At 34.6% G+C, this 19,340-nt stretch overlaps 2 protein-coding genes across 5 annotated transcripts; both read left to right on the top strand.

Annotated features, from left to right (window-relative positions):
* The first annotated feature begins 3,483 nt into the window (after positions 1 to 3,483).
* Positions 3,484 to 13,584, top strand: LOC7470045 (ubiquitin-like domain-containing protein CIP73). Of its 4 annotated transcripts, none has more exons than XM_024590239.2 (16): positions 3,484 to 3,723; positions 5,374 to 5,517; positions 6,354 to 6,471; positions 7,519 to 7,593; positions 8,383 to 8,498; positions 8,597 to 8,665; positions 8,999 to 9,151; positions 9,269 to 9,338; positions 9,439 to 9,617; positions 9,933 to 10,097; positions 10,189 to 10,260; positions 10,357 to 10,486; positions 10,577 to 10,810; positions 11,929 to 12,326; positions 12,514 to 12,588; positions 13,200 to 13,584. In XM_024590239.2, exons 2-16 carry the CDS (start codon positions 5,395 to 5,397, stop codon positions 13,206 to 13,208), a joined length of 1,986 nt encoding a protein of 661 aa, XP_024446007.1. In that variant the 5' UTR covers positions 3,484 to 3,723; positions 5,374 to 5,394; the 3' UTR covers positions 13,209 to 13,584. The 4 variants fall into 4 exon arrangements, with proteins under 4 accessions (XP_024446007.1, XP_024446005.1, XP_052304945.1 ...); XM_024590237.2 differs by having other exon boundaries at positions 3,502 to 3,723; positions 10,577 to 10,996; XM_052448985.1 differs by lacking the exon at positions 3,484 to 3,723 and adding an exon at positions 4,377 to 4,536 and having other exon boundaries at positions 10,577 to 10,996.
* Positions 13,585 to 15,334: 1,750 nt separating this feature from the next.
* Positions 15,335 to 17,234, top strand: LOC7489484 (40S ribosomal protein S11). The gene is made up of 6 exons (XM_002325134.4): positions 15,335 to 15,732; positions 15,840 to 15,880; positions 15,991 to 16,091; positions 16,568 to 16,712; positions 16,794 to 16,883; positions 17,000 to 17,234. The coding sequence occupies exons 1-6, from the start codon at positions 15,721 to 15,723 to the stop codon at positions 17,088 to 17,090; spliced, it is 480 nt and encodes a 159-aa protein (XP_002325170.1). The 5' UTR covers positions 15,335 to 15,720; the 3' UTR covers positions 17,091 to 17,234.
* Positions 17,235 to 19,340: the final 2,106 nt, after the last annotated feature.

The raw sequence follows: 19,340 nt of genomic DNA, 5'->3' as shown, positions 1-19,340 counted from the left end.
CACAAATCTAGACACCATTAGTTTTTCTTATCTAGTTAGAATGACTGGCTTTTATTTCATGTCCTTGGCTAGTAGTGATGTATTTTTTTAACTCTGACATAAGAGCTAGCTGCTGGGTTTTGTAGATCTAATTAAACCCATGATCTTATATACTTTCAAAGCACAAGATATTCTTATTAAATTGTTATTCCTTACAAGATAAACTAGATCACAATAAAAGAATTGATGATCTTGTCAGAATGTTAATTTCTATATAAAGTTCAAGTTCAATCAACAGTTAATGCTAAGAATTTCTCAAAAAAATATGCTAAGAAGCTAGTTGATTTTGCTCCCAGTAGCAACACATCCATTAATATCAAAGTGGTTTTCATATTTAATGTTGTTGCAGTAATCAATAGGAAATTTATTACTGTGACAACCTCGGCTTCTAGCACTATCACCACCTAGAAGAGCATAGTTATGAGATTCAGCTCAATGGTTGTGGTCCAAGATCAGAGGTTGACGAGGATCAACTCAACCTTTCACTTTTTTTTTTTGGAAAAAGAAAAAAAGAAAACAAAACAATATTATTTTGATAAAAAAAAAATCTGGTTTTTCCACTTGCCGTCCCACGTCGGGGCTAGAGTTAACAATTCACCAAGTCAACCCATTAGGCCGGTTCCAGTCTAAAGATTGGTTATTGCAGAATTAGAAGCCTGCACAATACGCTATTAGTTACTAAATAGTTACATTAACTAAACTTGCTTAATTAGCCAGCTAGAGTATAAATATAGAAGCCCTCCATCTCATGATCTTCTTTCTTCCACTATATGATTGTACTGAATTAGAAGAATGGAGGAAATAAAGCTGACCTCTATATCAAGCACAGGTCAAGTAACGGATAATTAAAAGGTGGGAAACATGAAATGTTGCAGTAAAGCTGACATCGATATCCAAGGATCACTGTGAGGAAAATTATGAATTTAACCGAAACCTCCTTTTACATAACAAAGTGAAGGACATAACGAGATGGAGAGAGATGGATAGGAGTTAACAGTACTATTGCAGAAATGGTGGAGATCTTTTAGGGTGGAGAAAGATTTTGTACATAAGATATCATAGTTTATTAACATTTTTGATATTATCATCCTGTGATTTGAATGATTATTGAATCATCATGAACACTTGGTGGATGCTGACTAGGTTCTGTTGCATTACAAGTTACATGGAAGGATTTTAAATTCAGTCCAGTGCATGTCAAGAGTGTATAGAAGTTGACTCTGTGACTGGGAAACCTAACCAGTTTTTGAATGGACATTGTACGGAAGAGATTGGGGTGAAGAAGAAGGAGATGCACACGCGCATGATTGTTGTGGAAAAGGAAAATAGAAAGTCGTTGAATTATTAGAAGGTTTCAGAAAATCCTTACAGAAACCATGGGAATTATCAAGACTTTGGTCCTAGTGTGGATTATAAAGCACTATGACGTACTAGATAAAGAACAATATGGAATGGAGCCAGAGTACCTTTCGGTGCCATTGATTTAGACAATGAATTCTTCCTGGTTCAATTGTCTAATTTGATTGATACCTGCATGCACTAACTGATGGGCCCTGGACATTGTTAAGTCCTTGTCTGACCACTCAGATTTTGTACTCGAGTTGATCTTAGATCAAAACCATAGTAATTAAGAAAATAAAATTTTATATAATTGTTAATTTTAAATCTAAAATTAATTAAGATATATGTAAATAGTTTCAACATCTATATTAATTAAAATAATTAATAAAGAATTTGGTTCTTATATTCATGCGAACACAATCGTAGAAGAGAGGTCAACGCTAAAATCTCTATTGCTAATAATGGGGTATCTTGTTTGTGAGTTTGTTAGTAGTTGTTTTTTAAAATGTTTTTCAATTAGAAATGCATTAAAATAATGTTTTTTATGTTTTAAAAATTATTTTTGATATCAACATATCAAAATGATATAAAAACTCCAAAAATATTAATTTGAAGTAAATAAAAAAATAAAATAAATTTAAATTTTTTCAAAAATATTTTTAAAACATAAAAACAAACATGTTCATGTCTGGTATTGCGGTATATTTTTTGTTGTTATTTGAAAAAATAAGTTTAAAAATGCTACAAATTATAACTTTTATTAAACTCAAGTTTTTATCACAATTTAAGAAGAAAAAACAAATTTAACCAATGAAAACCAAAAAAAAAAAATTAAAGTTATGAGCAGTTTAAAAACAACCGACACCGTACGGAGCTTAATATCTTAGCTAGCTAATATAGGAACTCCGGCTTTAAATAGAAAAGGCCCAAACCCACAGCCTATCCTAGTCTAACCCATTTAACTCAAAAATCAAATAGAGCCCACGAGGGGAAAACAACCAAAACCCAAACAGAACCTAACAACCATCATCGTGTTACATGCTAACCCATTAACCATCATCAAACTCCATAAATTCATCAATTTTTTGTTGCTGTAACTGAAGACACTCCATTGAACTCGCTCGTAGCTCAGATTGATGAAAATATGGAGTTTGATGATGGCAGGCACTGACGAGGAGACGAATGAAGTCGCGACTGACTGATAAGGTTGACAATCCTATATTGAACCGAAAAAACCCCATAATATTGAGAGCTCTCTGATCTCTCCCGTGCAGCTAGGTCACGGGCTAATAAAACTCTCTCTCTATATCCAGTATCCCTGTTTGAAAATCTAGCTGGTTCTGGAATGGTGTTATCTGCCAAAGAGTCTATCATTGATGAATTTAAGGCTACTTCTGAGGAAGGTGGGATGGCTGCTTTTGCCGGCGGGGAGTGTTTTTCAACATGGTTAGAGAGGAAGCAATCTATTTATACTATTTTAATTTAATGAATTTTATGATTTGGAATTGCCAAGGAGTTAGCACTTAGCAGTACTCTTCGAGTTCATATATAAGCCTGAACTCCTAGTTGTGGTTAAACCTTGGATGAGTGGTCTGAAGATAATTAAAGATATTACGGCTTTGCAGGTCCGAAAATAATTTATTATAAATTTATAGGTGGATATTTAATTATATTTGTTTTTAAAGAAATTTAATTTTAATATATAAAAACTAATTTAAAAATAAACTTATTAAATAAGTATCATACTTTAAGTAATAATTGGAAAAAATTAATCGATTCCTTTAGATTATAGATCAACAAACACACATAAAAAATTCATCACGCTCCCTTCAAAATCAAATTTAAGCAAGTTATCTATGCTCTTTTTTTTTTAATTCATAAAATGGATGTTGGATCCAAAACTTTATGTTTCAGCCTGACTTGACTAGAAGGGTTTTTTTTAGAAGTGAAATGTGATTTTTAAACGCAATAAAAAAAATTACCACATTGTCAGACAGTAATAATTTGTGCTGCTACCAACCAATTTACCAACAGTAAAAAGTAAAAAGCCCACCGCACCAGTAAAAAGAGAGATAAAAAAAAATGTACAGAGGAGAAAAACCTGAATAATTTTTGCAAACCTCGTCCTACGTTGGCCACAACACTACATAGTTGACAGGGAAGAGAGAGAGAGAGAGAGAGTTTTTGATCTTGTGTAATATAAATTCAGGTGTCAGCTCCAAAATACACAGAGAGATAGCACGCAGACACGGCATCTCTCTCTGTCATTTCTATATATCTCTCCCTCTCCCTCTATCTGTTCTCTCTCCTTATCAAACCAGATTTTCTTTCTTTTTATCTCAGGTAACTTACTGACTCCTTTCTTATCTTGTCTACTGTCTTTTATCGATTTTCTTAATTGTGTGAATTGGGTTGTCATTCGGAACTTGATGGGTTGGTTTGCATGCTTTTGATGACTGGTTAGGACCCAGAAATTGAAAGTCTTGAGCTTTTTTTGTTTGATCAAGATTCGGTAAACCCTAGAGAGTGAGAGATAAATGGGGAATGGGATTTTGATTGTTTGCATTTGCGTTAAGGGAAAGGTTGCTTATTGGGATGTGGCAACTTGATTAAGCTCCAACTTAAGTGATTTATGTTGATTGAAGTGTGAGTGGTGGAAGTGAAGATTGTCAATTCTTGGTGTTTAGTGATATTTAGGGATGAAGGCGCCCTCTTTGGGTGCATAGATGTGGTAAAAAATCATTATCCGTGTTCTCAATCTGTTGGTCAATGTAAATGTCTTGAATTTGTGCAGTAGTTTACTTTTTTCTTTGAATTTACTCTATGATTTTCTCCGTCTACCGATTAGTTTTGAATCGGGAGCAGGCCCCAATTCTAGATGAGCTGTTTTGATGGTAGAAGCTTGGATTTTGAATTCTTCAAATTTAGAGTTTACATTGAATTTCACTATGTGAAGCGGAATATGGCTTATAAATATGCCAGTAATGTCACTTGGGACTGGAGACATTACTTCTTGGAGCTTGATTTCTACATTATATAGCATGGATTTGATCCTGAGATTTATGGTCTGAAGTTGATTTCGATGTGGAGCAAAATGCAATGTGGGCGTGCATACAGATATACACATGACATCTTGGAACTTGTTTTCTGCTCCTGGTAACAAAAAATGTTCCATTTGATGATCCTTATGAGTTTTCCCATTTAATTAGAGAAGGCAGGGGAGGAGTTGGGAAAGCACGGTCTTGACCGCTGTAGACATAATATAACACACCAAAGACATATCATATAACCTATCAATTGAGAACATGATGTTATGTTTCTCTTCTGTGACATCATAAAATATCAATATCTAGCAGGGGACTCTTGAGCAATCGCCATCTTCGTCTAGTGAGCGATATCCTACCAAATCAGCAAAAAATGGAAAGAATATCATCAATCAGATCAATGCGGTCCATGGTAGTTGGCTGCAGGATTTGTCATGTTGTTCATTACCGTTACCATGATTATGTGTTTTGCAAGTCTGGAGATTTTTCTAACTGTCTCATATAACACACACTAAAATAAGGAAAAGAAAAGGAAAGAAAAAGAAAATGAAGAGAAGAGACAAATAAAAAAGGGGAAAGGAAACAGTGTTTCAAATTGCCTTGAAGTACATATTGATATGGCAATATGTCTATATGGTGGTGGATGCTGAGATTTCCCTATATGTGAGAGTGGTCTGCTTGCTGATTTTTGTTATTTGTTCTTGCATTTCTGCACATCTTCACTCTCTCTCGAAACAATGATGTATTATGACCACAATGAAGGGAACCGACACCCCTTTTTGTTGGCATTAGGGCACTCATTGACTTACTGTTTCCTGAGGAACCTTATCTATCTTACCAATATAATACTGTGACTTATCTGGTTTATGGACAAGCATGCTGTTGCCTCATCCTAGCAACTCCCAAACCTAATTTCCTTCATTTGTTTCTTTTCCTTTCTTGTTTGTAGGTATCCATTCGTCTGAGGAGAATGGGAAGTAATATTGCTGATAAAATTCATGGAGCTGGTGAGGCAGAGGGTTCTGAAACAAACATTGAAATAAAAATAAAAACATTGGATTCTCAAACCTATACTTTGAGAGTGGATAAACAGGTAATTTTTTGCTCCCACTGAACCATGGCTCATGTCATTGCAGTGTGTATGTTTTGTAAACTTGCTATAATACTTTAGATGATCAATGAGTTCAAATACATCCCAAAGCCAGTTATTACGGGGATATATATATATATATATATATATATATATATATATATATAAGGATAGTTTTTTTTTTCTTTCTGTTTTTATGTCTTTTTTTGCCTCCTTTTTCAAGAGCTCTAAATTGCACTTCGATCATATTTCTGTCATTGTGGTGAGAGACAGACAGTTACTAGAATCTGAATCTTAGAAAGAGTAGAAAGAAGAGGAAATTGAGTGGTCTTAACAATTACTAGTAAAACCTCTTCACCAGCATGGTCAGAAAATTTCTAGTCCTTATAAGTGATCCAATGTGCCTTTTTGATCTAGCTAGTTACATACAGATGACACAAAGGCTACACTCTCTAGCATCCAACTCATTTTCCTTCTCAAGAACATCTCTTCAACAAGCTCTTATGTAAAAATCTGTGGAGCATTATCCATTGTCCCACATTTTACTGAATATTTGTGCAAATAATACTGAGAAGCAGATCTCATGAGAAACTGGACAGAAAGCAATTACAGAAGATCCACTATTTCCCTGTGTCTTTTATTCATATAAAACTGTTGAAACATTCTTTGTTGCCACTGAATTCTTAATTGTAAGAGTACACCCTGCATTATGATCTTAAAAGGGTCTTTATGCTTATATTGTGAGTGGGGATTTGCTAGTTGATAACTTGTGCATGATTTTTTGTTTGTGGAAGCCATTAATTTCATCATGCTTTCCCCTTTCTTGAATATCCATGCAGATGCCAGTTCCTGCTTTAAAAGAACAGATTGCTTCTGTCACTGGCGTGCTATCAGAACAACAACGTCTAATATGTCGTGGAAAAGTCTTAAAAGATGACCAACTACTCTCTGCCTATCGTATCCTTTTTTCTTAATGCTCAAGGGCAACTCTAAAGTACAATATTTAACAAAAAAGATTGTGTACCCAAAGTGAGGAGATAGCTAGAAGCTCACTTCAAATTTCTTTTAACAGTTTTGATGAAGGTATTACCTAAGTGGTGAACCAATGACACATTTATTTCTGCTGTTAAACTGTAAAGCTAGGCAGAAAAGTAGAAAAGAGCTCATTAAGACAGTATTGATGCAAAAGAGTTATTTTGGGACACCTTGGAGTTTGTGCATTGGCGGGTAAAATGTTGAATTGTGGTTGGATAGTGTTGCAGTTTTGTTCCTCACTGCTGATTTCAGTAATGCTTAAGTGTAAATTCCAAGTGAGCTCACATGCTAGTGCTCCATGTCCATGAGATTCATCCTGCAATGCTAAACAGTTTCATGTTTTCCCTCAGCAACACTGAATTGTAAGTCTGAAATACTAGGTATGGACATAAAAGGGGAAAAAGCCTTGACAAAAGAGAGGTTTGAAGGTATGTGCTGTAGATGCATGTGACTGCACAAGTCTCTTCATCGGTTCATCTTTAGCATACTTCTAGGTGAATGAATGACTTTGGACAGCTTATCAGGTGGAGAATAGAGAATTGTGTCACATTTCAATTGATTGTATCACACCCAAGCATAACCAAAAACACATGTACATATTCCAAATAAGCCGACATCTGCAATTCTTTTTTCTGAAGTAAATTGTTTTCTGGTGGTTTCTGGCAAGTGCTTGTTGCAATGGTGCATTTTTGCTAGAAGGAAACTTTAAGTGTGGGTGAAGTATTTGAATCAAAACATATATGGTATGAACTAGTTAGTATTTTACTTTTCCAGAACAAATTAGCAAACATTAGGTCCCGAATGTATCAGGATATTCATTGATTGAACTAGAAACCTATAAACCATCCTTTGTTAAATTTCTTTATTTGCTACCTAAGGAATATTTTCATATCCCTGTACTTTTTTTACTCATTAGCACTATTGTCTTATTATATTGTTTGGTTGGTTTATTTGCTTAACATGTGTTAGATGTCGAAGATGGTCACACCTTGCACCTGGTAGTTAGGCAACCTATACCATCTGAGGGCTTATCCAATCATTCAGGTTTGGCTTGCCTTAACATTTGCTTGCATCATCTTCTTCTTCAACTGTACAAGGTTCATCTCAAAAAAGGATACTAATTCAAGTTTATCCAAAGCTGTGGAGGACTAGTTGTGGTGGTCTAAAGGGTCCTGTAGATGCCCCACAGCCTGTAAATATTGAAAAACAAAAAATTACTGCACAAGGTAATTAATGGCCATAATGGATTGTTGACCCACACAGAGGGGTTGATACACATTACTTCAGCTAGAGTATGGTTTCCAGTGCACCTTGAATTATTTTCACGAAAAGGTTGGTATAGTATAGAAACAACCCCCCCCCCCCTCCCCCCAGAGGGGTTGCTACACATTAGTTCATCTGTGAGAAGCAACTGGATATGAAATTCATCCTTTCTGTCGAATATGACATTTGTTTGGACTAATGGGACTCTGGATATAACAGATTATCCTTGGTAATTAATTTCATTAAGTGCTCAATATTGCCATATGATTAATCAGAAAAGCAAGTGGTGGTGTTCTGTTGGTTCTTATTTAATGCTTATAGTTTTATTTAGGTGCTTCTAATGATTTAAAGAGCAACCACGCTACAAATAACAATTGAGTCATTTTGACATCTATAGGAGCTTAGTAATTGTTGTAGCAATACTGCTCTGTTTATGTCATAATCTGAGCTTTCTGAAATGGAATTATATACCTTTATTTCTTTCTTTTTTTCTTTCCCTTTTTTTTAATGTTATCTTTCATGTGCTAGTAAAATTATCCATGGAGTAACTCCTGCATGTCAATGTTGCAGCCAGTGATCCTGCTTCAGGTTCAAGCCATCACACTGGTCAGGTGGCTCCCAGTGTTGTAATAGAAACTTTTAGTGTGCCTGATCAAGGGGATGCAGTTCCTCCAGAAATCAGTAGGGTGCGGCTACAACTAGATTTTGAATATAGCAATTTTAGATTTTCATACCAATGATTTAATTGTTTTATAATTATCTCTTAATTGATTCTCTGGAGCAGATTGTCTCTGCTGTTCTTGGATCTTTTGGATTTTCAAATATCGGAGGTGTCAGTGAAGGGGTCGATGTGGTAAATATTTAAATTCCAACCTCTAAAACTAATTACTTTATTGTTATACTCTTGAAAATCTATTGTTGGTAAGGATGGAGATTTCTTCCCACTTTTCTTACTCACAGAGGCAAACAAACAAATTGTCTTCGAAGTAAAATTTCCAGTATTTTTGTATCTGGAAGTTGTCTATTTTAAGTTTTTATTTGACTTTAGACGTGAAACACATTTTGAGACATCAAGCTGGTTCATATTTTATCAAATTAGAAAGATGGACCTTAATGCTTTTTCATACCTGTAAATGCTCATTTATGTTTTGGGTCTTGCTCTTTGTGACTGGGATGGATCTTTAAGGAGCGTGGTTTGCGAAGAACATCAGCTGCTGGTGGCACAATGGATGCAAGCCAACTGCAATCTGAACAAACTGGCACCAGGGGTCAGTCTGACAGATCACAGAATGTTTTTGGGCTTCCGACAGCAGTTTCCTTGGGATCTCTGAATCCTCCTGTAAGTTAGGAGTCCTCTTCTTCTCCACCCTCTACCTTCTTTCTACAACATGGATTCTTTGGCCTGCATATCTTTTTGCAGTTTTAAGTATTAGGAATATTTTATTTGTACTTGTAGGTAATTCCTGATTCTCTGACAACTCTGTCCCAATATCTGAGCAATTTGAGGCGAGAATTTGATGCCATCGGTCAGTATCTGTATTTTGCAAATTTCTCTATGGTTAATAAATATCATTTGCTTCAATGGGGCTGATTTGGCCATTGGATTTCAATTCTCTTCATTGACAGGCAGAGGCGGGGAAAACATTGCTCAAGCAGATGCTGCACTCAGGATGGAGCAAATAGATTCTAATACCACATCACTATCAGGAACTGGACAAGAAAGACTTCCATCACCTGCATCCTTGGCAGAAGTGATGCTGTCTAGTAGACAATTACTCACCGAACAAGTTGGAGAATGTTTACTTGTGTGTTATTTAAAAGCATTCTATCTACTTCATATGTTCTCTATTATCTTTACTTTTGTCTTGCTTTATTTTTTGGGTAGCCAACAGTATATCCCATTTTTTACCAGTGAATTTAGTTGCTTGCGGCCATAGGAAGTGGTCATCTTTTTATTATGTTTCTTCTTTTTGTTTAACATTTTATAATTTTAATAGAATTTGATTCTTTTAAGTTTTTAACCTTGAAATATTTCAACATTTACCATTCTTTTATTTATTCTCAGAACTAAAACTTAAATGCATTGGATCTCCCTCCCTGTTTGTTCTGTATGTTGGCAGCAACTTGCAAGACAACTAGAGAATCAAGCACATATTACTGATACTGCAGCGCGACACGCAACTCAGTCTAGTGCATTGAGAACTGGAGTCCAACTTCATAATTTAGGTGCCCTTCTTCTCGAACTTGGACGTACAAGCATGACATTACGACTAGGTCAAGCACCGGTAAGATTATCTCCAATTTCTCATTTATGGCAACCTTTCATGCTTGACATCTCCCGAGCTGTATGTGTCATTGTGGTTTGTTTATTTACAGTCTGAAGCTGTGGTTAATGCGGGCCCTGCTGTTTTTATCAATCAATCTGGTCCTAATCCTCTCATGGTTCAGGTCATAATCCAGACATCCATACAAATTCCTCTTGTTTTTCATCTTTTCATTTTTCTTTAAATTATGTTTCTCTGCTGATCACTCCTATGCATGCAGCCTCTTCCTTTTCAACCAGGGACAAGCTTTGGTGCTGTCCCTTTAGGATCCATGCAGCCTGGATCTGGTCTGACTAATGGTGTCGGTACCGGGTTTCTTCCAAGGCGAATTGATATACAAATACGAAGAGGTTTTCTTCAAATTTGATGTCTGGAATAATTAATATGTATGGTATTTCTGATGTGTGAATCTACTTACAACTATTCTTATTTTACCCAAGGTTCATCGACAGCTACCCCCAACAATAATCGTGAGGAACATGGTCAGACACAGCAAACTGCTGGGCAGAGAAACCCACCAACCAGTTCTGGTGGTGAAAATCCTAGTAGTCAAACAAGTTCAAGGCTCTCAGAGGGTTCATCTTTTGCTGGAGAGCCTGTACGAGTGGTGCCTCTTAGAACGGTGGTTGCAGCTGTTCCTGGCACATTTGGCCGCCTTCCTTCTGATTCATCTGGTAATTCTATAGGTCTATACTATCCTCTTCTTGGACGATTTCAAAATGTAGCTTCTGGGCATGGGAATAGTGGGCGGGGATCTCAAGCATCTGGTGAATATCACACTGCTGAGGTCCAAACTGAGCAGCTGCCAACTCCTGAACCTGCTTTGCAGCAGCAAAACTTTGAACAACGCACAAGAGATGGTAATGTGACAATACTGCAGTTCAATGAAGTTTTGAGGATTACTTGGCTCATGGAAAAGTCTTAAGTTTGTAGTTGTGGACATCTTTTCCAGTGCAAGCTCAGGAGGCTTGAAAGGGGATGTTTTGGTTCATCTTACTCATGAATACATGCGTGTCAATCAGTGGCTTTACTTGTGCTGCTGTTAATGGTGGTTGATATATTTGCCAGTCCCCTATGGCTTATGCTTTTTTGTGTTATTTGTTTTTCCCCTACATTCTTTTGAGTCTTCAATAATCATTTCAATCCTGCATGAACGAGGGAGGAAGGGCGATTTCCACATATATTGCTATTTTTGAACATTCCACATATATCTTTCTTTCTTAAAATTTCATAGTAAAAGTATCATGCTTACTACTATAACACATACACACCCTTCTTTGATTATTCTGATCCACGCATATGGATTCCAATTTGCAGCAAAACTTACCTGCCATGCAGCCAATTTCTCAATGCTGTTTTCTGAGTTGTATTTATTGTTATTGTACCATTTAAGTACATGATGAAAGGCTTTCCTTTAGGATGCTGAAGTGGATTCTTCCTAGCACCAGTCAATAAGAGCACCCCATCCTCACCCTAAAAAATAAGGAAAATAATGTTTGTGTTGTATTCTCCTTTTTTAAAAGTGTCCTGAGTTTTCTTCCATATGTTTATTTCCTAAAGATTTGATTGGGGACCTTTGAGAACATATCGTTACAGGCTTGCAAGAAATCGGTTTTTTTCAGTTCACAATATCATGTAGAAATTCAATTGAAGTTAATGTTGTGTATAGTAGTCAAAGTTTTGATGGTTGCTCGCTGTATCTTGCTTTAGGAGTTGATGATATGACTGTATGAGAAGATATGAGCTTAATCAGCTGTTCTATACTAGTTGACCAACCTTGCTGTTCTTCCAGGATCATTGCCACCAAACTTGAGACAAGAGCCTTCTATTTCTCGCAGTATAAGTATCAACATTCTGTCAGCTAGTGGGGCCCAAAACAACCAGGATTCTGAACGACATATCCCCGACAATATTTTGCAGCTTCTGAGGACCATCTTACCTGGTGATATCCATATGGAGGATGCCAGCTTACGAGGAACAACTACTAGTTCTGTCCCTGAGACTGCAGGGCAATCTACTGCTACTGCAGAAGCAGAACCAAGAGCTACTGATGAGGGGATATTTCTGTCTAATTTGCTTCGTGAGATCATGCCCCTCATATCTCAAAGTGGAGGTGCAGAACCCAGTGCCATACCTCCTGGAGAAGCACAGAACTCTGGGAATCAGAGGCCTCGAGATTCTTCAACCCATGTATGTAGCATTTTCAGTTATCTTTCAATGGATACTTATCTCATGTCCCTTACTATTCTGGATTTCTTGCTTCACCCAATCAAATGAATCTTGAAGGTGTTGGCATGATGTTGTAAATATGTCAAGCTAAATTGATGTGTGCATAAAAACATCAGAACTACAAGACTAACCGGTGGCATATTTGCAGGCTGAAAACTCTGGCATTGGAACATCTCGTGGCCATGATACGGAACCAAGCCCTCCAAATTCAAAACGCCAAAAGGTCTGGCATGTTTAAGGAATTTCATTTCTTTTCTTTTCTGTGCAGCCATCTCATCCTTCAGCTGTATTAAAATTAACAGTAAATATAAGTTTTTGAGATGCAGTAAGAAGTTATTATACAATGAGTATAGATTAGCCTTGATGAATTCAATGAATTTAGAGACAATTCGGTAACAATCTGTTATATGAGTCTCTGGTTATTGTTCTGTTTCCCTTTGTTGCATTCCTAGAATATCAAGTATTTTTGTACAATGTCATCCAGTATGTGATAAAAATGAGTAGAATTTGTTATATTTTTTGAAAGCTCCAAGCAGCCTCAGAGGATGGGTAGAATTTGTTGCACAAGATCTATATATAATAAATAAGTATGCAACGTTAAGCATTGTGGAAAAGTTTCTGCCAATGCTTTGTCTATCACTACCTAGGCATTTGGCTTATTATAACAGGATCTCTGTGTTGTTCAATATATGGCAAATATTCTGCTGAGAATTTCACCATTCTTAAAGTTTTTCTTTAGTCATTACTGAAATCAAAATGATGGAATTAAATTTACATTTTTCATTCTGGAAACTTTATTATTATATATTTTATTGATCTTATTTGCTGGTGCAGACTGAGTGATTTATCTGTGGACAAAGGATTCAAGAGCTGAACTTGTGATTATGATCTCAGACAGCTAAAGAATCATGTGTTTCTTCTATAGGTTAATGGCGGTTGGTCTTATCTTTTCAATTTAGTGTAACATGTCAATGATGGTTGGTCATTTTCTCAAGTTAATAGGCAATGAGTTGAGATGAAATGCTTGGTTTCCATACTGTAACATTACGGCTTTGTATACTTCGGAGTCCTATTAGGCAAATTAGCTTCAACTATTTTTCAATACTTCATCACCATATGTTTGGTTTTTACTCGTTTGCCCTGGTATGTGATTGCTGGGAAGGTTTGATATGACATTACTATTCAGAAAGTAATTATTCAGCGCAATTAGTTTATATTACTATATTTCTTCCCTTTGCATCCATGTGCGTTTATGGACATTCATGTGAGCTTTGTGGATGGCTTTCAAGGGGGAGAGAGTAGGGGCTGTGCATGTATTATCATTGTTATTTTCATATTCCATGTGTTGTTTCTTGCTCAGGATCTAGAGGGAAAGCTAGAAGTTAAAATTTCCGGTGGATGCTTTCACCAGACGGTGGACTTGGAATATGTTGCAATGATGGTAACATGTAAAAAACTAGTTTAGCTACCAGGTTTTGTAAGTGTCTTGTTAGAATGCAAGGTTTGATGGTCTTGCATCCGGGAGGAGAACCAAAGACAAGGGACGTCAAAGATGGGTATCAATTGTCAAATCCTTTCATTATATTTGAACATGGTTTATGCTAATATTAGTATTTGTGTTTAAATACAATCCAAATCACTAACATGACATTATCCTAAAATTGAAGATTGTTTCCTTTACTATTTTCTTCCCAAGTTCAAGGGATTTTGTTGTTTTATTAAGAAATTATATATTTTTTATTTTTTAAAAGTTTATTTTTTATCTTAGTTTTCAAAACGATATAAAAATATAAAAAAAATATAAAAAATTTTAGTTGAAGTAAAAAAAATATATAGAGATGCTTTACCACTCTTCCTTTTTTTTTTTTTTTGTTATGATTTTTTTAAAAATTATTTTTGTTGATTTTATTTTTTAATATTAAAAAAGTTAAGAATTTAGCTTCGTAATTTATTTTATTATTATTTTGTTTTCCTATGAGATTAGCGTAGTTTACATGTTTGTCAAAGTAACTCAGGTTGTTCTAGTTTCGGAGAAAATCATGTTATTAAACTTTATAAACAAATAAAAATTAAAAGACGTGGGGAAATCACTGTTCATCCACACTCATTGTGTTAGAGAATAATATAAAATTATATATTTGAATATCATTTAACAGTTTAAGTTTTTAGGTTAAGATGGTTATTCGACATGGTATCAGAGCTTTATTAATCAAGTGGTTTCAAGTTTAAATTTCACTACCTCAATTCTATTTGATAAAAAATTAAACACAATGTAGTGTGAGTTTGTGCTGGTTAGTAGGTATGACAAGTTCAATTTTTTTTTAATTAGTTTTTTTTTATTTCACCTGAGATTTTGGGTTGATTGAGGATTCAGTTTCATGATTGGTTTTATTTTGTCTTTTTTGATGTTATCACAGTCTTAAAAAAACATCTTGGTATTGTGATGGTATTTGATTTCACAATCGTCTATTTTTATTGTTATATAGTTACATAAAAAAATACTTTTTTAAAAAAAATTATAATGTTAGTGGAGTCCATTACCTGATTCACAAGTTTGGTATACTAGCCCGGGTTACCCGATTCACATGTTTGACGAGTTTACCCATCGGTTGGATTTTTTTTTTTGTCTTTTAATTATTTTTAATTATTTTTTCTATTGCATCTATCAATATTGGATTGGTTAGGAAATAGAATCTATAATTGATTTTTGTTTGCTTTTTATAGGGATAACTATCTCAAATGTATATTTTTAGGTTGGATCTCAATTTTATGAGTATTTATTTTTATCATATAATTAAATAAAAATAGTGTATAAAAAAGTAATTGAACCCAGTAGAGTCCATGACCTGTATCGCGGGGAGATCGAAGTCAATTCAATCCGTTATTATCTTAATTTTTTTTTTTCAAAGTTATCATCTTCAAGTTTTTTTAAAAGCAAAGTCATGATTTTACCGATCATCAACGTTGTATTTGAACCTATAAAATTAATCGATTTAAGTTGAGTTAGGTCTTATATGATTTAATTTAAAATTCAAAAACTCGAATTAGATAAAAAATTAAATCAGAAAATTTTAAAATTGAATCAAATTTAAAAATATTATTAAAAAATTCTCTGTAATTTTAATATCTTTTTATATTTTTAAAAAATATCCGGTAAGATATATTAGTATCTTACCAAACTCTGTATTGAAAAGGACCACCAAGGCCCATTTATTTAACAAAAAATTATTACTACATATCAGCGAGCAAAATAGGGTTTAAAGCTTGCTCATTTCAGCAAGAGGCTCTCTCTCTTTTGTATCTTTTGCCTCCTGCTGTTTCAGGTCCTTGTAGAGAACACAAACAGCTGTAAATCATGGCTGAGCAGGTTCTCGCAACACACTCTCTTGCTATTCACTGCTTCTACTCCAAACACGTTTAGTCTTAGATCTTATTATGAGCTCTCATTATGGTTTCTTTATTTCTGTGTTGCAGACTGAAAAGGCATTTTTGAAACAACCCAAAGTGTTTCTCAGGTAATGTATTAGAACAGCAAAAGAGGCGAACTTTCTGTTTTGGGGTCTTTTTATTTGATGTGGGTTTTTGCTGTTTTGTGTTTTTTGATTTGTTTGTGTTTTTTTGGCAGTTCAAAGAAATCTGGGAAAGGAAAGAGGCCTGGAAAAGGTGGAAACAGATTCTGGAAGAGTATTGGATTGAGTTTCAAGACTCCCAGAGAAGCCACTGAAGGTTTGTCTTTTATAGTTGTGTCATTCTTATGATGCTTTCATGTTTGTAATTTTATTGAGCTTTGTATATTTTATTCTAGTTGAATGCACTGATTTTAATGGATAATGGAGTCAAGTAACCAAGATATGTTCTATGATCATAGGGTTGTAAATACTAATATATTTCGTTTATGTATTAACTTGCTTTGTTACAAATCAATGTGTGATATGGAGGAATTAGAACCTTGTCGATGATGATATGGAATTTAAATAGTTATTAAATAATCACACATGTCGAGTGCCATGGACACGATCTCTTTAAATGCTGTTGATATGTCTCCATGCTTGTGTTTCTATCCATGTTTTTTATGCCAAGTTCTTCGTTTGCAACTTGATTCATATGTTTGCTCCTCTTTCATGTAATTTCTCCTTCACATGATATTTTTGTAGAATGTGAAATTTGCTGACGTTGTACTCCCATATGTTTACTTCTGACAGGAACTTATATTGATAAAAAATGCCCCTTCACCGGCACTGTTTCTATTCGAGGTCGTATCTTAGCTGGAACTTGTCATAGTGCCAAGATGGTGAGGACAATTATTGTTCGGCGGAACTATCTTCACTGGGTCAAGAAATACCAAAGGTCTAGTCCAATTTTAGTTCTGGTGTTTTTCAGTGCATATTATCACACCATTATAATTTAAATATTATTTTTTCCCCATAGATATGAGAAGAGGCATTCAAATATTCCAGCACACGTATCCCCATGCTTCCGTGTGAGGGAAGGCGATCATGTCATCATCGGACAATGCAGGTTAAATTTTGACCACCCAAAGTTTTATTTTATATCATTTATCTTGAATGTGATTTAGCTGTTATTGTATATGCAATTGGCCTTCAATTCATAATATTTGCCTCTTACCATTTCAGGCCACTGTCCAAGACTGTTAGATTTAATGTATTGAAAGTGATTCCAGCTGGTTCTGCTGCTGGTGGGAAGAAGGCCTTCACAGGAATGTGAGGTTGAACTTCCATTTTTTTTGTTCATGCTGGTGTTACAGCCATATTGGTTTAGGGTTATATCTTATGTAAGAGGCAACTCCTGGAGTTTTGAACAGCATAGTTTGACAGCAAATGGACAATGAGATTCTTTTTTTTCCCCTCATTTTCATGTTTTTAATTAAATGATGATTGTCGAAGATACCACTGCTACTGTTTATCAATAGCATTGGAATTTGTTGCTTCATCCGCACGAGTTATTGAGTAAATCGAAGATTTTAGCAAGGTGCATATTACATGACAGGTGATGAAAGACTGCTCAGGCACATGCAAGGGTGTCCTGTTGTCTTGCAATTCTCTTTTTATAGAGCTTTTGATGGTGACGATCATTTGATGGTGTCTAGATAGTAGACACTGCTGGCATCTAATAATTTTTTTTTCCCAATTTTTAACAGCAGAAGTTGCTGTATCTAATCTACAATTATTATTCTCAGTTTTTTTTTTGTCCTAAACCTAAAACTCTAGCCGCGAGGATCTTGAGAGTTAACGAAAGGGAAAGGGCGTCACCTCTCTCTATGGATAGCTTATAGTGCACCTCTTTGTGGGAGCAATGAATTTGTAATTGAAGTGCCATAAATATCTCTTTCCCCTTGAATGAATTCACAGTTGAGCCTCTTGTGATGGAGTCCCTACTGTTGGTTGAAAGATTTGGATAACAGTGAGCATTGAATGGTGCGGTAACTTGGGCTCATGAAATTCTTCCAACTCCTTGGCGACATAGATTGCCCATCACCTCTGTTGCCTGTGATTTTCAGTGGGAATATATGGAGATTAGTGTCTGAAAAATAAAGGCCAGAAAAAATCCTAAAATCAGAGGAATTCAGAAAAGAGTGGTGTTGGTCTTGGGCAGTAATTGGCAGGAAGAGGACTAGCTATTTCATCAACAAACAGATAGGATTCTGTATTTTTTATCCTTTTTTGAACAATAAAACCATCAATTTTTTTTGCTCATCTGTGTTCTTCCTTTTTTTTTTTTTTTTTTTTTTGAAAGATTGGCCTGTGTAACTTCTGATAAAGACATGGTTACTTTCTTACGTTTGCAGTTAAGATTTGTGCTTACAAGATTTGTACTTTTTGTTTGTTATTACAAGTTAAGACTGTGTTTGTTTTCCAGAAAGTGATTCTCAGGAAATCTCTTTCCAAACTTTCCTGTGTTTGTTTGTCATTAGAAAAGTTGGTAAACGGAAAACACTTTCCAGTCAAAGAAAACTTTGGCTTGGTTTCCAGAAAAATTGGTTTCTAGGAAAGTGTCTTCCTGAAAAATTTGGGCGGAAAACACTTTCCGGAAGTTGTGAAAAATTTAAAAATATCATATTATTTACTGATTATATCAAATTTGGTCCTCAAACTTTTGATTGCTATATATATTTGTTTTGAATATTTATTTTTCAATTTCATCTCTTAAAATTTAATTTTTATATTAACTTTGCTCCTCATTTTTATAATTATTATTTGCTTTTTCCTTATCATTTTTTTATTGAAATTTTTTATTTATCAAATTTGGTCCTCATTCTTTTGATTGTTACTTATTTTATTTGAAATAATTTATGAAATGTTAATTATTATTATTTTAATTTCTTCGTTTTTTTATTTTTTATTTTTTAGATTTGATCTTTATTATTTTGATTATTATTTATTTTATTTGAGATAATTTATGAAATTATATATTTTTTTTAATTTTATTCTCATTCAACTTTTTAACTTGTAAGATTTGTTCCTTATTATTTTAATAAACTTGAGAAAAATAAAACATTAATAAGTTATTTTCCAACTCATTTTCCATGATATAATCAAACACTAGAAAGTGTTTTCCAACTTATTTTCCATTATATTACCAAATATCAGAAAATAATTTATTTTTCTGAAATTCATTTTAAAAAAGAAATTATTTTCCAGCAAACAAACATGAACTAAATCGCTAGAGCTATTTTGAGTTGTTTTTAAAGCAATGGTTCTACAGCCATCAAGGTTCATGATCTTAACTTTTGCTGCCATTGATTCATTAATCAATCATCTTTCAATTTTATGCAACCCTTTCACCACTTCTACTTGTCCAACGTTGAAAAGAAAAAAAAAAAAAGTATGCCTTGACTTGGGTAGTGATTTCATGATGTAATTTCTCTTCTTGTTTACCTGGTGCAACAGTGCAAGATTCTCCATCGAAAGTGGAGAATCCTCTCCTTCCTTAATCTGTTACTTTTTATGCCAAGAT

The sequence above is a fragment of the Populus trichocarpa genome, chromosome 18, assembly GCF_000002775.5.
Source record: "Populus trichocarpa isolate Nisqually-1 chromosome 18, P.trichocarpa_v4.1, whole genome shotgun sequence".
Classification (NCBI taxonomy): domain Eukaryota; kingdom Viridiplantae; phylum Streptophyta; class Magnoliopsida; order Malpighiales; family Salicaceae; genus Populus; species Populus trichocarpa.
The sequence above is the reverse complement of the archived record's forward strand: the minus strand, read 5'-3'. Positions and strand labels throughout refer to the sequence as shown.